This window comes from Balearica regulorum, chromosome 2, assembly GCF_011004875.1.
Source record: "Balearica regulorum gibbericeps isolate bBalReg1 chromosome 2, bBalReg1.pri, whole genome shotgun sequence".
Taxonomy (NCBI): Eukaryota; Metazoa; Chordata; class Aves; order Gruiformes; family Gruidae; genus Balearica; species Balearica regulorum.
Window position 1 is genome coordinate 167,051,219 of NC_046185.1, and position 20,965 is coordinate 167,072,183.

The 20,965-nt window shown below is 47.4% G+C and overlaps 1 protein-coding gene across 2 annotated transcripts in view; it reads right to left on the minus strand.

The window, feature by feature from the left end:
- SETD2 (SET domain containing 2, histone lysine methyltransferase) overlaps nucleotides 1–20,965 on the minus strand; it is a 69,611-nt gene that overhangs the window by 22,058 nt on the left and 26,588 nt on the right. For both annotated transcript variants that reach the window (XM_075746888.1, XM_075746887.1), the window contains exons 4-12: nucleotides 19,761–19,892; nucleotides 18,784–18,912; nucleotides 15,207–15,330; nucleotides 13,858–13,935; nucleotides 13,454–13,551; nucleotides 11,658–11,784; nucleotides 9,903–10,037; nucleotides 9,122–9,250; nucleotides 6,440–7,078 (exon numbers count right to left, since the gene is read on the minus strand). In XM_075746888.1, the coding sequence (XP_075603003.1) occupies nucleotides 6,440–7,078; nucleotides 9,122–9,250; nucleotides 9,903–10,037; nucleotides 11,658–11,784; nucleotides 13,454–13,551; nucleotides 13,858–13,935; nucleotides 15,207–15,330; nucleotides 18,784–18,912; nucleotides 19,761–19,892 (1,591 nt within the window). The remainder of the gene's footprint in view (nucleotides 1–6,439; nucleotides 7,079–9,121; nucleotides 9,251–9,902; nucleotides 10,038–11,657; nucleotides 11,785–13,453; nucleotides 13,552–13,857; nucleotides 13,936–15,206; nucleotides 15,331–18,783; nucleotides 18,913–19,760; nucleotides 19,893–20,965) is intronic.

Here is a 20,965-nt window from a genome sequence, read left to right on the forward strand (position 1 = left end):
TAGGGTATTTTTACCTAGATGCAAAGACGCAAGGCAGCAGCTCACCGTTCAGGTTGGGGAGGGATGCGAAGGAACCGGCTGGGATAATAAAGCCTATATATCGCTATTTACTCGCCGTCCAGCGGCAGGAATGATTTCGCTTCTTGCTGCGCTGCGTGGGAAGGAGCGGACCACGAGGGCAGCTTCCGCAGACCTGAAAGCACCCACCAGAGATAGTTTTTCCTCTGTTTATTTTCTCTCTCCCACATCACTCTCCCAAAAACGTTCATTCTCACGCACACCGCAGAGCAGCACGTTCATTAAAAAAAATAAAAATCGCTCTGCGCCTGGCCCGAGCGGTGTTCCCATCAGCAGGAGAGAAGGTGTGATGAGGAGCCACCAAGCCATGAGATGATGGCTGAACCAGCCAGGACAGCTCCAGGACGACACAGCAGGCAAGCGGAGGGAAGAGCTAAGCTCTAAGATCGGCCTCCCTCGCTCCTAAAAAGATTTGTTGCGTTAAATGGCAGGACATGCAATGGGAAACTAGTAGAAAACGGGGTCGATGGGAATAGAAAGAGGACAGGGGCCACCTTGAGTAAGTGGACTCGGCAAACACGGCACTGCCCGCTCCTGCCGCGCATCGCTTTAGGTTCACCGTGACATCGAAAGCACAGCTGCTGAAGCTAAGAAATACGGTGATTTCAACTCAAGAGAGATAATCGAGTCTACGCATTGAGGTCAAAGATGGTTGAATGCGCAAGGGGCAAGAAAGCATCTGTCCTCCCTAGGTATGAGAAAGCGTCTTCCTCTGAAAGACATGGCTGTGACAGAAAGCACTGCAGGGGAAAATGGGTGAACCCATGGCAGGATCCGTCCCATCAAACTGGATTGCCCTAACGAAGGTCCAGACGACTCGAAATACAAGATAATTATGAACCATGGAGCAACCTACGTCTTGCTGGAGAGCAGCTACGGATCTACCCAACGGACTGCAGAGCCACCAGCGTCGGTCTGCTGAAGATGGAGGCAGCACGGTCTTTGAACAAATGGAGGAATATGTCAAAATTGCTCCATGAAAACCAGATGGTGGTCAAACCAGACGCAAGCCAGGGAGAACTCTGAAGAAAAGCCTATTTTATTTTTGGAAACGGAAGCTGCTGGCTTTGAGCGTGCATAACTGCTAAATCAATGCAACCGCCGCTAACAGAGTCCAAATGGCTCTCTACCTTCCAGAACAATTTTTAATGAGTTGCACAGAAAATTAAATACAGAAAGAAAAGTGATACAAGTCTGCTACAAACAAAAGAACAAAAAAACCCCAGGATTTAGGCTGTCCAGCTGCAGACATAAACCATCCTCGGCCTGGGAGAGGCGAGAGAGCTGCAGAACGGTCTGAAGACTCAAAGGATGCAGCGGTAGGAAAGGAAGAATGTCTCCAGAAATCTGTCCATTCGCTGCCAATTACTCCTGATTTAATGGGACTAGACTGCAGAAGATCAAGGGACACCAACGATGGGCGTAGGGAACCAACAGCGCAACAGAGTAGAAGCTCGTCTTGTCTTCGTGCCGACACAAGCACAGCGGGCAAAGGGGTGACCGCTCTTCTATGCCGACCTGTGCCAACCCAGCCGTGCACTCGTGCTTCAAAACCTCTGTCGCCCAACCGGGGATCTGCCACATTTCTCCTAGGGCCAAGGGGATGAATCCCACGCCCAGACGTAGAGCTGGAAAGCCACCCGCAGCCCTCTGGAGCTCAGAGTATTTGGCAGGGCTGATGCACTCAAAGCCAAGATGACCTGGAGACCATGCTGTCTGCCCTAACTCTGCTCTGGAGTACTCCGAACTCATGTTGTTGAAGAAAAACCACGCAACCAAATTTGTCCCCTAGCAGGCTGGCTACCCAACGCTCCACCAGCCAGGGCTGGGTCTCCTCTTCCTTGCTTTCCTCCCTCCTTTTCCTCTCTTCCCTCTGCAGTATCCCCTCTGCATGAGCACAAAGCTCCAGCATGATGCCAAGGGATGGAGGACAGCAAGAGAAAGGACTAACGCCACGGAATCCCTGCTTGAAGGCCAAAAAAACCCACCACGAGCAACAGCCTGGCCGCTCACCAGTGCCTATTGTTTTCACAAACTATTTCTTGCTGTAAGTTATAACAAATTACCAGCCTCCTAATTAAAGCATGCGATGTGCGTGCCGGAGCGAGAGCCAGTCACTCCAGGATGGCTTGCTTGGGAACAAGACAGGCGAGAGCAGCTTCACAGGGCTGTCCTATCAAGACTTCTCAGATGTGATTTGGAAAGACTACCTCAGGGGAAGACAAAAGCTCAGTTTGCCTGGGTCACCCGAGCTCTGCTATCCCTGTTCAGGCTGATAATTAAGCTCACAGAATGGGCATTTCGTCGCAAAAGAGAAAGTCCACCTTGGCCAAAGTTGGGGTAACACCTCAGCCTTGAACTCCAAGTCATTGCTAAATACTTCTGAGGCTAGAAGTGTCCAACTAAAACCTTTTACACTCAAGACTCTTGGCTCTTTCAAAAGTTTTTTCTTAAAAAAAGATCTTCTCCAACTCACAAGGGCAAGATCCTCACAGCTGCAACTCCCACCTGCCCCTTCCCTGGAAGGTGAGGGCATCCTCTGCCCACCCAGGGGTGGAGAAAGATGCCAAAAGCTCTGTCCCACCTGCAGCAGAGCGGTGCCCAAACCACGCTAGCATGGTGGGACGTTCTGCAGCAGCCACGCTGCCATGCCGGCTGTGTTCGCGCGGCATTAGTCAGTTGGCAGAGCATGCAGGTTCGCTACGGGATGGATTTTAGACGTGTAATGAGTCATCACAAGAAGGGTAGTGGAGCTGTAGAACCTCAAGGCCCTGCTTTGGCGTAAACGATGAGGAAACCCCAACAGCCAGACGACCCTGAAACACCAACGCTACTAAAGTACGTGCTACGCTTGAAGCCAAACCTGCTCTCCTGTTCCTCAGCCTTAGCTACCGAAACGTAAGCCGTCCAAAGGACGTTGAGAAAAGCTTGCCATGCTTGGCGGTGCTGACCCTACCACTTGCTCCTTCGATGCCAAGAGGGCAGAGCACCAGGGCTGTTGGTGCCGCAGGTCGCCTCCATCATGGGTTTGGCTGTATGGATCAGTCCACGGAGCCTTACCTGAGTGCAATCCTCCGGCTGGAGCGGGCTAAGGCGCCTGGAAAAACCACGTTGAACCACCACCTGCACCCTGCTGGGTGTCCACCAACCAACCTTTGCCACCCGGAGTGAGTTTTCAGCATGGGGAAAGGTATGCACCGCTTCCTCGGAGAGCAGGAACGGCGTGCACAAGCCCAGGCTGAAAACTTACACCGCTGGGGAGTGTGAGTGTGTGTCGCAATGGGTATGTAGCAGCGGCCAACACTCCTCGTGGGTTAAGGAGTCGGAGTGTAGGATCCCTGTAAGCCGAGGACTTACAAGTCCTGTGTATAGAGGTATAGAAAAAAATAGCTCACTTAATCCTTTCATGCCAGGAGTTGGGATTTTCCCGGAGCGACGTCCATTGCCGGCAATGGACGCACCAAAATAACGTCGGCATCAATGAGTTAACCACCTCTGTCCTCTTTTCACCTATTATATTGCTCATGCATCATCCAGCTTCCCAACCATCTTCCCGTTTCTTCACCGTATGCACGCTATGTCCTCTCCCTTCTTCAGCACGGAGTTGAAAATGGAGTTGAGAAAAGGAGACACATGGTCAGCTCCTTGCTGCCCTGAGAAGCTAGATGGAAATGGTTGAAATTACAAGGGGGTCATCAGCAAGACTGGAGAGGACATAGCTTAAGTTACGAGGTTTCAGACCCTCCCGCCCCCCCATCCAATGCCAGATGTTGCACCACTCAAAACAAAATCAGCTTTTAAAAAGCTTGGAAGTGCTGGAAAAAGGCCCCGGGCTCTCTTGCCACTGGGGTGACCAGGTTTTCCAAGGTCCATCCATTCCCATTCCACCTAAAGCATTGCCCTGCCAGTTTAGTCTTTTCTTTTAGACGTTGGCCACCTCCAGGTTGGGCTACGGTGGCACCTGGCATCTTAACAGGTGAGAGTTGGACAGAAGCAGTTAACTCTTAGTGCCATGATAAAGTCCAGGACAGAATTCATCCCCAGGTCACAGTTTCCCCACAAATGCTTTACAGAAGAAAAATGAGGTTTCACGGACCCATGGAACGATTCTGCTTTTTTGGGGTCAGATTTGCTGAGATTACTACAAAGCTAGGGCTTGTGAGATGCACCCTCATCCCTACGGACCAGAAACGAGAGCTGCATCAGGCTCTTAGCATCCTTGCAACGACACGAGGTTAATTAGTAAGTACACTATAACACAGATAGGATGTGAATCCACACATCACGACGGGTCGCGACTCCACAGCCTGACCACGGGCGTTAGCAAAGGTCTCTAGATACCCAAGGCTGAGCTCCTCCAAGCTCAAACCAAAACACAAGCCTTGGTGTTAAGATGACACTGTCAGATCAAATTTGGTCTTAAACCAACGTTTTGGAGAAGTCACTCATTTTGTGAAACTTCACACTTTTCATCAGTGTTTTTAAACACTTTTTCTGTGATGTTGCAAGTTGAAACACAGCAGCACATGATCCTGGAAGTGAACAAACAGATGACTGGATCTGGATAGTCTAAACCAAGTCTATCTCCAAAGCAGCGTAGGACTAAGGCTTGGCTTAGCTTTAAACAATCCCAGGTAGTAGCAATGGATAGAAAAGGACTTTGTTTCAATTTAACCATAAATTCAACCTGACAGTGTCGCTTCAAGAAAGAAAATCATGAGGCCCACGCAAATTTAAAGTCTGCAAATTAAAATCTAGTAAACAGTGTACCACAGATCCACTTGGTAAGAGGGGGAAAAAAAAGAAACAGAAGCTAACTTCTCTATAGAAACGTATTTTAGTTGTTTGTACAATACAGTCTCACCTCTTCTCCCACTAAGATTTATGGCACAAATGATTACGCTCAAATTCTGCAAATGTTCAAGAGTACCTGATTCTTCTGAAAAATTCAGAGATTAAGGTAAGATTTCTCTTAAGTCTTATGTAAATCTCTAGATACGTTTTATAAATGCTAATGTTTGTAGCTACGGTCGCTGACAGGTACGAGCAAAGGTTCACGGACTCAAAGCTTGCTGCGGTCTCCTCCATCTGCGCCTGGTGCTGCAGTGTGCGTAACAGCCATTATTTTTATTAGACTCTTCTTAATCATTACTCATTATCAAATTCAATGGGTAGATAAACTCTTAACTATATGATGCACCGTAAAACATAAATTTGCTTAAAGACTACTTCCAATAATTATAACTGGGGGAGATGCTTGATTAAGAGAAGGGCAGAAGACCCTCCACGACCTTTTCCACCAAGCCCAGACCATGCCAGAAGCATGGCAGTGCCTTTGTTTCCTTTGCTGGATCCTCAGCAAATGCTGCTTTGACCCTTAAAAGCAACTTAAAGGATCCCACTCCATCTTGCTCTCCAATATAATATAAGGAACATAATCCTACAGAAGCAGCAGATGGGCGAGGAGTTTCCAAAGACCTAAAGAAACCCCAGGAAATGCCTAAAGTGTTGAGCCGCGAGTTACTGGAAGGTCATCCTAGGTCCCACCAAATAAAGCTGTTGGCTGAAGATCGAGCGGCCAGGTTGGCCACTGACAGAGGCCTGATTCTGGAGGAGAGGAGGCAGCCCGCAGCCACCAAGCCTTTCTCTTAACGAGGAAGACCTTGATGGGAGTGAAATCGTGAGCAGCTGCCTACTCTAGCAGTCTTAAAGGCTCGAATAACACTCAAAAATCTGAGCATTTCCCTGACCTAAACACCAAATGCAAACACCCAGAGGTTAACCCAGCACGACTACTATCGAGAGAACGCAATAGGCCAACAGACCGGTTTCTGGAGGCTCTATACATTGCAAATGAAAAGCAGGTGTTAACAGGACCGGAAACACTGATGATCTTGTGATAATTGAATTTAAGAGTAGACGGTCCGTCAATTTGTTTCCACATTGACGGATACTTGGCCACTTCAACTAAAAACGGTCGAGGTGCTGTCGCTAGCCTCTTTTTCTGACCGGTTGAGAAGGGAATCTCAATCCCTTAGAGCTGCCCTCCCATTGAACGGCCTAAAAAATAACTGGATGACTGGTGTCTTTGCGGTGCCCAAACTGAATTATCTGCTTTTTTCAGCGCGCAACACACCGACGCCTGGAAATCTACTGTAAGTCACGTACAGGGCAGTTTGCAGTGAAAGGATATATATAGAAAGCACCTGGAGAATGCTCTTTTGCATAGAAAAGGCAATCTCAGTTGTCAAACATTTACCAACAAGATAACAATTAGCCCCGTTTGTACCGAACCGCAAACAACTCTGCATTTTCCTTAGCAAGAGCAGAGGCGGTGTAGCTGCAGGTGGGTGCCTCTTACCTTGAGCTCCTTCCAGCTGTCGAGCAGCCTGGTAGCCAAATCGCTCACATCCACAATTTTGTCCGTTTGTTCTTGGCTTCTCTCGCTCTCAACATCGGATACGCCTTCCTCTTCATCTTGAGATGGCGTTTCCATCATAATGGGCTCTTCCAGCTTCGCGCTGTTGCTCTCTTTGACCTCTGCTTCAGGCTCAGCCTCCAGCTCCGCAGCTTGGGGTTTGCTGCTCTCCACTGGCACATCAACGGTGGCTTTGATCTCCTGCTGCTGCTGCTCCTCTGACACCTCCATCGGGGCACCCTCCAGCTGGTCCAGGTCCTCTTTGCCCTCCTTCCCTTCCAGCTCACTGGTAGTATCCGAGATGGCACTGTCCATGCTGTTTTCACTTATAATTTTCAGCCTTCGAAATACCAACTTCTTCGGGGTGTCCGTGTCACCTTCGGCGCTCTGCTTGGTGGAAAGATCTGGCGTGTTGAGCGGCGTGTGAGCCCGCGAGGTGTTCTCGCTCGAGTAGCCATCCCCTTCGCTGAGCTGCGGGACAGCAGTCTTGGTCTGAGCCCAGCGCTGAATAATGGGAAGCACTTTGCTCTCCTCCAGCATGTTTTTGGTAGGTATAGGCAGGAGCTCTAGTGTCTTCATAATCTAATTGCAAAAACAAAATCAGGACGTTAGAGCGATCAGAATTTAAAGCCATCTCCAACCTGGAACAATTTCCTTTTCTCAACAAGAGGTAACGCTGAAATATCAATATGATGGCGACAGGTCAGGGATAGCGACGTCTCTTCTCAAGGCTGAACTGCAGAGGTGAACTTCTGCTGAGAGCAAATAAACTGTCAGTGGGTGGAAAACAGCGAGCACAAGTATTTAGCAATTAAACTAATTTAACAATTAGTTGCAATTAAACTGATTTCAAAGAGCTCAGACACTTATGGCTGGTCATATCCACTCCTAAGGCAATACAGCAGTTAGATACGTTATATGAAAGAAATCCTGATCAGAAATGTCAGTACATATCAGCAGTCAAAATAGAAGGGATCGACCCAAAAAAGTTTGCTAATTAATACCAGGAAAGCTTTTTCCTCGCTTGAGAGAAGTGCCGCGTGCTGCAGCAGAAGCCGGAGCATTACTGGCATCAGCGGGAAGGAGACGGTCTGCTGCTCGCAGAGAGATAAGCACAAAGAGATACAGACTTCGGCAGGATCCAGCAACTCCTCTCCCAAGACCAGACCCGAAACCTCTGGTTTTGAAACAAGAGATAGCCGGCCCTTATACACGACTTTTCAACTTGTTCGCTTTCCAAATCAGCCCTCCAGGAGTGAAGGACAGAAGATGGTTTTATGGTATTACACTAATTTCTGCCATGGGCGTCTGATGGCCAAAAGACCTTTTCTCTTAAAACGATGACAGTTTTACAAAAAAAAAAGAGGGGAAAAAAGCAAAGTGTGGTCTGGCCTCTATCACAACCCTTATTTGCAACTCGGTAAAGAATGACTTGGAATTTAAAAGAATATATCCAGTCCACAAAACCCCCCAAAGTTGACAGGCCATTGCGACCAGATGCATCGAGAGTGGAGACAAAGCCACTGCTACCGCATCAATTCAGTTTCCCTCTTAAAGCTTGTGGGGAGCAGCTCCGGGTTTGAGCTCAACGAGGCTGGGTGCCTGAATCTATTCCAGAGGAAAACCAGAGTCTAACTTGACCACTGATTTCTCCAAAGCCAGAAGCTGAAGATGAGTTGGAGGCAAGCTACCTAGCAGCCAGAACTTTGTCTAAGGAAGGAGAGATGAGGACTAGGCGGTGGAAACGGTGGCCCTCCCACAGGACACGTTGCTGAGCGGACAGACTTGCGGTCCTTCTCACCACCAGTGACACAGATGCTTCGAGAGTAGCACAGAAACTGTCTTATTAGGTCTGACATCAAGCCGGGCTCCAAAAATCTTCAGGTATCCTCATCCCACCCAAAGAGCTGAAGGCTCACAAAAGCACACGTAGGCAGCTCTTCATCTTCTGATACCAACAGCGCCCGTTTCTGAGGGAACCCACCCGAACCCACGGTGTTAAAGAGGAGAAAGGCACGAGTAGGACACGACTCATTCAGAAACGCTAAGTACCGGCCTGGAGAAAAACCGTGCTGAGCTAAGGAAGCAGGGTTGGGCAGGATTGTCACCGCTTCTGAAAAAAAACCACAAGAAAGCAGGAGAAGAGGCACCCTGAGCTCTACAGCTCACGTGGCTTCTGCTTTTTGCTCGGGATGCAGCACTGCACGCGCCTCTCCAAACTGCACAGCGAATAAAGGAACTTCCAGATGTCCTTTTACGCGCAATGCCGAAGCGCGTACAGAAAACAGAAATATTCGAGTTCCACTTCAGACCGTCAATATCTCCAGTTCCCTGTGTGGTTCAGGAAGGAATAAATGGCAACGATCTTTATTTAAACCTGGCTCATGTCACTAACTCAGAAATCGAAGAAAAACCACAAGAGCAAATTCTTTCCAAATATTAAGGATTTCCCTTAAAGCAGAAGTTTTAGGCTGTAGTTCTGAGGATACCTGCAGTTTGTTTTCATGAACGCTTGGCATATAATATGTGTATTTAAAAAAAAAAAAAAGGAAAAAGAGTATCATCATGCTTCTGAGCAATTAACAACTCTGCTAAAAAAGCTTCAAACCCGAGAGAATTACTGACCTCCAGCTGCAACTTCAGGTTGTTAGCGGTGCTTCCTCTCCCATCGCCCAACTCCGTCATCCAAATCCAGAGGAGAGATAAGCCGTGACACTCCAGGAAGGACTTCAGGCAGGACTGCGAGTGCGTGTTCTGGAGGATCCAAAGTTAGAGAGAGTCCGTGGGAATGGTCAGAGACTTACAGGGAAAAAAATCCCTTTGATTTCCACAGGCTTGATAGGGCCAACGGCTCAACGGGGCTTGTGTTACCTGTCAAACCCCTCGCAGAAGCCAGGCCTAGGCACCTCGCATGTCTAACCTAACCTAAGCGGCTGTAACTGCCGGGTTCGGAGCAGTAACGCATGCAGCGGAACAGTTATAACCGTTACCTGCCGGCCAGCTCGTATTGGGGAATAAACCTTAAGGATAATGGATTGCACAGAAAACTGGCTGTAACTCATCTGGACACAGTCGGAGGTAAAAATGCAGGATCACCTTGGAGATAAGACAGCTATGGCTTTAAGCCGACAAATTACTCGGTTGCAGTCAAAATCCCTTACGTACAACTTGCTTCCAGAAACGGGCGTTTGGCATCCCCACCCAGGTTCCGCCAAACACGAAACGAGCGCAGGGTGGAGGTTACGCACCCTCTACAAGCCAAGCAGAACCGCTCGGCTCGCGCTTGGGATGCTGGCACGAGCGCGAGACCTTTCTCCCACCTCCCTTCCTCCTCCTCTAACGAGGGCTCCGAGGAAGGTGCTTTCCCAGGACACGGTTTCCTCCCCATCAGCTGGGCCCTCCTCACCTGTATGAGTTTGAGGCAGGTGAGCTTCTGCTCCAGAGTTTCGATCCGAACCATCAGCCGGGACAAGCTGAGAACTTGGTTCTTATCGGAGAGACCTTCTCCGTTCTCCAGCAGCGCCTCCAGCTCCCCGTCCACCTACCACGGCCAAAGAAAAACAACTCTCAGGTCACGCCAGGCTCACGCCACCCGACGTGATGGCAGATAATCCGTTCCCCGGCTTTGAGAGCCAGGAGAAGCCTCTCCAGAGCAATTTGCCCACACGGAAAAGAAGCCTGGCTTTAATCTGACTCAACGTGGTTGGGTTTCTTTGATCTGGCCTATTATGGGGATTTTTTTTTTCGACCTTAAATCCCGTACAAGAGCACACTGCTCCCACCAGTTCTGTCTATACTGGGAAGGGAGGGCAGGCAGTCGCACTCCTGCCCGACACACACGCGACAGGCAGGAATCCCCTGACTCCGCCAGCCATTTCCCACCTTATCGATGCATACGTCCAACACTGCGCGGAGGCAATTCCAGGTGTGCGCCCCAAAATCCTCCCAGTCACAAGTTTATCTTTTCACCCAGGAAAACAGATGTGCACTACGAAATTATCTTTAATTGCAGACAGATTTACTTCTTTAAATACCTAACCGGTACTTATAATCTTTACAACCAGAGGCGCATTCCTCTCCACGCAAACGCGGAAATATCAATGTTCATAATATAGCCTACTGCCCGGTGCCACTAATTAGCGTTTTAAAACCGCTTCTAAATGATTTCTAAATAAATTCTTGGCTTCCTGCCTCTCTGATACAGTAAATAAAAGCGAATCTGGCATTTTTAAAGGTAGCTTCTTCCAAAAGAGCAGGTAACAAATCTTATTTGTAGGAACAGAGATTTATAAGTTCAAGGAGAGAACAATTGTATCTCGTAGGAAGCAAAAGGAGCCCGTCCAGTTTTTTTGCAGCAGTCTGCATCCAGGAAAAATTCCTTTCGACTGCTTTGCTCAGACTTCTCTGCAGTTTCCCACCTCTACCATGTGAACCCATGACTGCAATTTGACGAGGGAGTAGGTTCGTAGAGGAGGATTACATGCATGAAAAGCTATAAAAAGACTAAAAAAAAAAAAAAAGTTACACAGATTTCATTCACGTCCATCTGCAAACACAACTGTAACTGAAGTCAGCGCCAACACAACACACGTTCATACAAGCTCCTCCCGGAAGCTGACTTGCCTCTAGGCCAAAGCAATTAAGAGATTCGAATTTCACATCCCAGCCTGGAGATGGCAAACATCTGCGCCCTTTCCACTGTCAAATTTCAGGTAATGTCCTCAAACGGTGAAGCCAGTATTGCCCGTCTTTCACCAATGCTTCAAAATCATGCAACACAAACCAGATTTTGAAAACCTTGTGGAATTTAGTACGCTTTTCCGTAACTGAAAAGCACGTGGTATTGATGTCCAGATACCGTATCTGTGAAAGTCCTCCTCTGGTGGGACTTGGTGCTAAGTAACCCAGAGGAAGGAGATATATATTTAACTAAATCTCCATAAAAACACAAGCGTTGAGGGCCCCTATGAAATAAAATGATATAAATACATTCACGGAAAAGACTGAACCTCGAGGTGATCACGAGTCAACGACCCCAGAAGAAGACAAGAGAGGTGACCTGAAGACTCACGTAGAGAGGACCGAGCCTAGGGTCAACCCTCGGTTGCTGCTACTCTTAGAAATAAATTAAAAAACACATACGAAGGAGACTCAGACTCACCGAATCCTTCTTACGGGAGCGCTCCTTTTTCATTTTTCCTCCGGCGGCTCGGATGCTGACCCTGTTCTCTCCTCCCAGGTAACCCCGGCAGTTGGCCGAGCCGCAGAAACATTTCTGAGCCTCTTTGCTGTCGGTGGGCACAAGCAACAGAGCAGTTTAATAACAGATCAACTGCATCCGCAGAGAGTTATTTTACCTTACTCTGAAAATTCAAAGTCTTTATTTCTTACGTAGCTACCGTGATCCCTTGTTGGCTTAGCTGGAAACCGGAGCCTGCTTCAGTTCCAGGCTCTTTGTAGGTTAGGAAGCAAGAACCAGAAAGGAAAAGGTCGGGGGTTTGGGTCTGCTAACTCCTTAGCACACATTGCAATCAACCAAGATTATATATACATTGGGGAAAAGGCTAATAAATAAAGAACGGGCTGAGGATTTGGGGGAGTAGTAAAATTCAGGTGGAAGATGGTTTTTTGCATGGATATACAGCCAGAGAGAGGAGAGATTTAAATTATATTATCTTCAGGCAATATTTCTACAAAGCCTCTGTATTTTCTACTTGACATACCACAAATTTTAAACTTTATGCCACGATTGCTTGGGAGAACGAGGGGATTTTGGCAATGTGCACAATCCAGTGGAGAGCCTTGGCTCTGCACTGCTAGCAGCAAGAACCTGAGGTCAGGAAGGACATCCAAGAGATCAGAGCTGGAAAACTCCAGCGAAGACAAGACTGAACTCAAATATAGGAGATATCACAATCAACCAATATAGCAAAATGATTTTCCATCAGAGAGGCCCTAACAGGGCCATAATACGAAACCCTAGTAATTTTGACTAAGCCATATACAGATAAAGATAAAATCACGGGTGTATAGGCTGCATATTACGTGACTTTTCCCAGCCTTAGAGATATTCCCACGTGCCTAGAAACCAAACAGGCCTTGCTGCAGACGGGCTGAGGCTAAGTTTGCCTGCCTTCCTGCAAGTCTGCGCCAGGAACAGAAAGCTTTAGCACAAATAATTTTATAACACAACTAAAAACTCATTTCTGATTCTTCTGCATATAGAAAGAGCCATGTAGTGTTGCATAAGGCTGGATCCAGAAGGAAAAGGAAGAGACGCTCCTTAAACAACGGTATTGAGTAAAAAAAAAAAAAAAAAAATAGGGATTATAGAACGGATCTACAATTAATCTCATAATTACATGTTGCTTCGAGCCCGTCAGACAGTATTTTGCTCTAATCGCATTAAAGACAGTGAAATATTTTGCCGTACACCTGCACAAGCAGAAATATAAAACTATTAGGCTCAGGTTTAGAGAGGGGAGCTCGCACACCTGCACTTCTGGAGTCGGAGAGGAAGAGAGAACATGCTATCTGTTGGGATTTTACAGCTCTGCAAGTATTTGCAAAGTCGTAAAACGGGTGGGTGGGGAAGAAGAGGCATTATTCAAGGGTATTGCAAAGTCTGGAGCTGGGGTAATTAATAATTAGACAGAGGAAAGAAACAGGCAAGATAATTATCTGGGAAATTTCCACTTGGGAGAGATGGTATGAAGTGGAACAAAGAGGCAATAAAGTAACACTGGGAAAGACATTAAATCAATGGGAAATTCCTCTCCCAATCTCTTGTGTCAGAAATGGAAGAAACTTTATCCAGGTAGCTTTTTCTACAGTTGAATTCCAGTGCATTTACAACGAGGCTCTGCAACGGTGTGTTTCGGAGCAGGATTTTTTCATCGCACCGGTGCTCACAAAACCCCATTTCCAGCAGCTTAAGCAGAGCGAGCTGAAACGTACCCGTATCTCTGGAACTGGTAATCAAACGTCAGCTCTGAGCCCGACGGGACTAGTTTGGTGGTGAAAAATCCAACTCTGAGCTGCCCATTCACAGTCCACTAAAGCAAGGAAAAAATCCAGACGATAAGTTATTACAAACGCCAGGCTTGACTCTGGTTTTGCTTTAAATTAACAAGACTAATCCTTCAAACAGCATCACTGGTATATTTAAATATTTGCTAACTGGCTCGGCAGTACTCGCCCATTTTAAAAGTAGCGGTTCCCATTTCACTAAGTTACAATAAACAACAACGAAGCAGAGAGACCTAAAGATAAAGGACAAATGCTTTTCACTCTGAGCTCACTAAGTGGCAAGGCAGTGGAAATGAGAAGCCAGCAGCGGCAACTTTGATCCAGCCGTTTACCTTTTGTGTCTCGCAGTTTGGTTCACAGCTGTGGTTCATAAAACGAGAGCAGTTTCCTTTCTGGGTAGCATCGATTATCTGAAAAGAAAGAAGAAATACAGCAAAACAGGCTCCCTCTCTCTGCACCAGGCAGAAATACGAAGCAGTATAGCTACGAACATCGTGCGTTTGAACACAACCCACGTAGAAGTCATCGCCCTTTCCTGCTCCAGCTATCAACTTTATTTGGTTTGGAGAACGGGTTTTATAATGATATTAAATGTCCCCCCAAAAAGAAGAGCATCAAGCAGCTGGTACACGGTTCTTAGTTTTCATTACAAGTTAATACAGAGTTCTTCAGCTGGGCAGAGATCCTGCATTTTTAATATCTGTTTCTGATCCTCTGATACGTGGGACAATGCCCAGGAGGGCTGGGGAAGCCAAACATCTCTGCCACATGCATCGTATTCGAATAAAAAGGTGGTTTCCTGGATCACTGCGTCCTCCCTTTTATAACTGGAAACACTCCCCTGTGCCCCCTTGTGAACACGTAACGATCTGACGGTGGCTACAGAAATTGCTTGCTTTGTGGGGGGGGAAAAAGAGGAAAAAAGCATTTGGAGTATTTTTAGCTCATTTACTGTAAAGCTACCCAGACCCAAAAAGTCTCGACAGAAGAGACAAGCAGAACATGATATTAAATTCCTATTTATACACTCTGTTCTCAGCGAGCAAGGGCTCATCGCCCAAGGTAAGCGAGGCTACGCTCTCTGCGTCGCAGCTCCGCGATCCCGTAGAGCTGAAGCAAAGATAAATAATTAAGAACTTCTGGTATATAAATATTTCAAAGACAGTAATCCTGCACGTAGGGACTCCGCCAGCTAAAAGTGGCCCAATTTAACGTAGTTCTGTGAGCAAGGGAAGAAAGGAAAAGTGGTTTCTTGGCGTGTCTTCTACACTGGTTTACTCGGGCATGCGAGAAGGTTGAGTTTGGCTTGAAGCGTCTCCCCAAGCTGGGACACAGACACGATTTCTCTCCCAGAGAGGCTTGCTCACGTGGAAGGGATGGGCCGTACTCCGTCCTTTCCCTTGGGAGGACAATTTCTCCTCTCCAAGCACACCAGGATAGAGCTCAGCTACCAGACTTCTGTTAAATCAGATTGAAACTGAGCAATGGGTTAAAAAAAAAAAACCCAAACATGTAAGATATGACAAAACAAAGCCAGCCAAAGTTTCCTTTCCTTAGGAAAACATTTCAAATAGATTCAGGATGTTGCTTAGCGGGTTCGCAGGGAGTCGGCGCTGTACGTAACCAGGGCTGAGCCCAGCCAGCCTCCCCCAAAGCCAAGCACAGCAATCGCACTGCTCACCTCGTCATTCTTCAGGGCCATGAAATAATAGTGAATGTTCTTGTTCCGGGCATATTCTTTCACGCGAGCCTTGAACTCTTTGTGATCCAGCACCTCGCCGCAGTACTCCAAGACAAAAGTGTTGCTGCAAAATCCAAGAGGAAAAAAAAAAACCATCACTCCGCTTGGCCGCAAGCAAGAAACACCAAGAAACAGAAAATAACCGCTGTTGAGATGGGCTCTCTGAGTACAAATCGCAGCCTGGACATCCTGGTGGGGTAGCTACAATTATTATCTGCCTTCATCTCAAGCAATTCTGATTAATTTATTTTTTATGCTATCGCACGGGTAGGTATAGCACAACGAAAAGCCCAGAGACAAGAATAAAGCTCCCCTTCGAGAAGGGTTTATTCTATCAGAACAAGACCTTGTGGGAGATGTGAGGAGGAAAATAAGGAGCATTTAGAGAAGATGCTGGCAGGTGGTTTTCCTCAATTGAAATGGAAAGCCTGTCTGCACCTTGCTGGTCTGGTGGGTGAAATGAGGGGTCAATAAAATATCCCTTCTAACCGTAGGAAAGGCGAACTTAAAAGCAGACGCGGAAGAGAACAACCAGTTGCCCCTACACTCAGATGCAAACCCATTGCGTTCTGCAGCACAGCCGGGCTTTAAACCCTCCAGTCCAAGACGCACTGTGCTACAGCTTGCTTGATATCTCTCCTAAGTTTTCTCTTCCTTAATATCACCGTGAACCCTTCAACTCTTTCCTTGTGCTGAACCAGGAGAGCACCGGGGAAGCAAAACCTCCTGCCCAGCTCCACCCGGACCAAGCCTTCAGCGTTTTGGGCAGGTATCACTCTCCCCATTTCCTTCCCATCATTAATCTCAGCCCTTGCACAGTACCGTGGTGGCCTTCCAGCCCACGTGTATTAATGACGTTCATCTTCCCCCATCTCTGTGTCCAGCCAAAAAAAAAAAAAAGGTTCTGGTACGCTAATCTGCTCCTTCAGTTTATAACTCAGCCATACCTTTCTCCCAGATGCCTCCCCAGCCCTGCCTTTAGCAGATACCAACGTGAAGGTGTCAGTAATGGTCTTCCGATGACCTGCTGCTTCATTGGGTTTGCTCCCCTCAAAGTCTCAACCCCAAAACTCCAAGCCTAGGAAACAGGGGTGCAGTGGCAGGAGAACCGAGCTAGAAATATCTCTGAACAAACCCACATTGGGTGGGACGAGTCTCCTTCTGGGTGTACAACCTCTCCACCCTTCGCTGGATTTGTGATCACCCACAGACTGTCTTCTGGTGGGATGACTACCAACAGAAGGTTGTCTTCTCCCAAGACAAGCTTTAGCTCCGCAGCAATGTTCTGCCAAGTCTGCAAACGTCTCTCCAAACAGAAACAAAAGCAATATTCCAGCCAGCCCCAGGCTTCAGTCGCCATATCAAGTGTTGAGGAACCGTATCTTGACACACAGAGGCCAACTGCAGTAGATACTCTTGCCGCTCTCCTTGATTTATCTACTCTCCTACCCAAGATGGTCTTCACACCATTATCTCCTTCCCATTTTCCTCAACATTCCCGATCCTAGCCCACCTAGCAGACCTGATGCTCGCTACAGTGAGCTGTTCACTACCAGCCACATCCTTCCTACAACATCCATACCTTGTCTGCGCAAGAAATTCCTAAAACTTTAAATAAAACTGGACCCGATATTTCCACGTAGGGTAGCAGCACTACCGCTTCCCCATGCACGCGTTATTCCAAAACCGACAGGACCCCGCTCGTGCAAAGCTTAGGTCCAGCAGCACCAGCGATTCCCCAGGTTTTCTGGTAAACCTGGAAAATCAGGAGCCAGAAAATGCCACGATGCTCACGCTCTTCTTCGATACAGTTGCTGTGCAACAGAACAGGGACGGAGAGCGCTCGCTCATTTTAACAATCGCTTAATGCTGTTTTCTTTTACAGAAACACAGTGTGAAGGCACTCTGGGTTAAACGTATTGGGTTGAAAACACAGAATTGTTGTCACTGCATTTTAGATAACTCAGCGTACATCTCTAAAGCAATCAAAACTCTTCCTGTGAATTAGTCTCATATATTCAACGTAGCAGAAAAAAAACCTCTGCCATAAGACCTATAGCTTTCTTAAGTGTCAGAAACATTGCTGGATTCCTCAGAACTCTGTCTTCAACAGAAGCAAAAAAAAAATTCAAATAAAATCAGAGTTTCCACGGAAACTCACTAAAATATCCAGCGTGACAGAAAATCTTTGCACAAATAAGTTCTAGGTAGATTTGAGACTGAACAGACTCCTCATGCCCATCCCACAACCTTTTGAGATGGAAATCCAAGCCCGGTAAAACTCCGAGCGCACAGCGCCGTTTCCCCACGGCAGGACACTCCAATTTCTTCTACAAAGTCTGTTGCTCATCTGCCAAGCGGCGTCACCGATTTCTGCTCGCCCTGCGTGGATCTGAGAGGACACCCACGCCACCTCCACACAAACGGTGAGGTCTAAACCTGGGGGGAGAAGAACCCACCCGGGTCGTGCTAGCCATAGGAGCGTGGCAGGTCACCGCAGCCGCTCTCACCTTCTCCCAGCAAATCCCACCTTTGCCTCCTGCTCGTCCCGCTCCTCCTGCTGCACCTCGTGCTTCAGGCCCAGCAGCTCTCTGAATGTCCTCGCTCCTCGCTCTTCTCTCACAGCCTCACCTAAAGCTCTTTTTACTACCGGGAGTAGGAGAAAGCGCCGGCTCGGCAAGGCAGAAGGGGACTCCTTGACTTACCCTACGCCAGTGGGAAGGCGTTCCCCTCTCAGACCTGCTCCTTGCACACACACCTAGAGAGCAAAACGTCCACGGCACTATTCTTCTCCCCAGCCACGCTCACTTTTTGAGCACAACAATTTCCAAACAGGACCGTAATTCCAAAAACATCGGCATCCATCCTGCTGCCAATGGGTTCAAGCACCGCGCAACCCTTGCGTTCAAGTCCCACCAGCTCGTTTGTGCCAGACACTGTCGATAACGGCACTGATCCAGGCCCGACGGGCAAATAACACCTGGCTTTGGTGAAAGAGAGACAAGACCAAGGCAGCGCCGGATCTGCAAGCAGGGCTGATGTCACAGCAGCACTTAGAAGTACGGCCGTTAACTAACAAGCTAACGAGAGAGGAAAGATCCCTGCGGGATCCTGGTGTAGTCCGAAGCGGAGGAGGACCCAAGAAGAGGGTGAGTCTGGCAGAGGTGGGAAGAGAAGCGGAGGAGACTCAACCAGAGCGTGTGCTCCTCTGACGCCGTGTAGTGGGGACAGAGAAAGGAGACAGATTAAACACGAGATGAAGCCACGGCAAGACTGTCAGAAACCCTAACGAGAAGAGAGCAAAACCAGAGTGGGAGATCTAAGAGGCAATTAGTGGATACGTACGTGCTGATAACCAAGAGGGACACCTGACAGGGGACAAGGGCAGTACATAAAGCTGGAAGAACCTCAGCAAATCTACTAATGTCAGTGGAACTAAGAAAATGCAAGCAACTTATTTTCCCTTCAGGAGGGAGTAAAATAGCACGAGGACATCATTGAAAGAGCAAAGGCTTACGATGGCAGATCTTTGGCAGCTCTCAGCCCCCAGCCTTTCTTTTCAGTGAGGATCACTTCAACATCTGCGTGCTGTTTCTTCTGGAAGCGTCTGTTGGAGCAGTAGTCGCCGTTTGGGCACCTGGAGGAACTAAGGGAAGGAAACAGAACAAGTCAATTCCCAGCAGGACAACGGCGATAACAGAAATGGCTCAGATGGAAAAGAGATACCAAGTAACCATAATAAATTCAGTGTAAAACCTTCAAATGTGTTTCGCTATAAAAAGCATAACCATCTGACTGTCAACATGCAAACGCAGACGATTTATTTCTGGAAGGTAAAAACATTTGAAATGCGAATGCTGCTGTACTTCAATGTCATACAATCAAAATGGGACGAACCGGCCTCTTCTCCCCACGTTTTCCTGGGTTCTTCCCCCAAGATATCCCCTTCCCCTACATCTCCTGCCCGGGCTGTGACATCAAATGCAAAGAGTGGGGCTTCTGCTGCGTAACTCCTCTCCTTCCACCCCAGCTGGTGACAGTCCTCATGCCAGAGGGTGAATCCCACTAAGCATCCTGTCCCCCGCCTCCCGCTCACACGGAGCTGCGGCAGCTCCTCTTCCAAGAGGGAAAGGGAGACAACAGCCATAGCCTGGGGAGGCTCTGGGGAGAGGAGGAAGATGCAAAAGGAGAAATCAGAGGAAATAAGAATCTCAAGTAGAGCTACATTTGCATTTCTGACTCCCTCCAACCAGGCTTACGATGGACTAGCGTGAAGGCTGAGGAGCAGAAGACTCCATGCGTTTGTGGCAGGTTTTAACAGGAGGTCGCTAAGATCTCCTGCAGAAGATCTCAGGTCACTCCACACCAGCCAGTGAAAACGAGAGCGCACAGACAGCTTAGCTTGTTACCACCACCCAGGAAAGTCTGGATTCCTTTAGGGGCCACCAAGTCATCTCGTGGGCAACACCACCCAACTCTGGCAACGCTACCTACCACTCTATCATGAGCAGGCGATTCAGACAATCTTCTCCACAAGCAACCTCCCCCTGAGCTCGCTCTTCTTTGGAGAGAGGAGGGCATTCGCACAGCATCCGCTTAATATCCCGGTGAGATTTGTTCTTCTTCCTATTGAAGATGAGTCATTGAAATGCAGGTTAGACAGCACCTGGGTAGAGAAATTACTCCTTGATCTTTATCGGTTGTTACTGGAGGAACTTAATTTATTCTCTAGAAACTGGACATATGGATTGATTACCTTAGGACAACCACAAGAAGGGACAGGGCTGACCAAGGATACCGGTTTGAGTGGGAGGCAATGACTTTCTGATCACAAAAGACGATTTCTCAGAAAGACATCCCAGGATATTTAACTTTTTTTTCCTTCTCCACAACGTCCACCATCCAATTTTACTTTCAACGCAGATGTGCGCACGCACAGGCACCTCCAGCCAGAGGAAGGACTAAAACGCCTTCTTTTCGTTGTACAAAAAAAACAATTTCCAGAAAACTGAGTCCTGGTTTTTCTAGACAGAGGATTTCTCACTACATAGCACAAGCTCTAATGTTTAAATTTAAAGGATAAATTTTGATTAGCCTCTTGATTACTATATTCTGTAATAGTATATAATACTACGGAAACAATCTCTAGAGATCCCTTCCAGCCTCAGCTATTCTGTAATATCCATTTGGTTTCGCTGATCCAGAGGCCAGGAGAAAATCTATATTCTGAAATATTATCACATAAACCATTAGTTGAGCAGCACGTACCAGTTAAAAATAATTAAATATTCTTTTAATAAAGCAAATTAGAGGGTTTAGCTACTTAAACCTCTGCTTTACTGTCAAACAGAAAAAGAAAACAAGAAAATTGTAGTTATAGAAAAGGGCATCAAAGGCATCTAGTAAGTGATGTTTTAGTTGCCATGAGATGATTAGGGAAACGTTTTGGAGCGTGGATCCCAGCAAGACAAAGAAGGTGTCAGGAAAAAAAAACTTGGATTGAATCAAATAACAGGTTTTATCTGCACGTAAGTGGTTGATATTCAGACTCTGAATCAAGAACCTCTTTTAAAACACATTTAGATTTTAAAAAAAGGCATTTTAGTGAACAGCGTTACTCAACCACCCTTTCTTCTGTCTCAGGCTACGAGAAGAGGAACAATGAGATGAAAAAGGACCATGAAGTTAAACGAAATGGC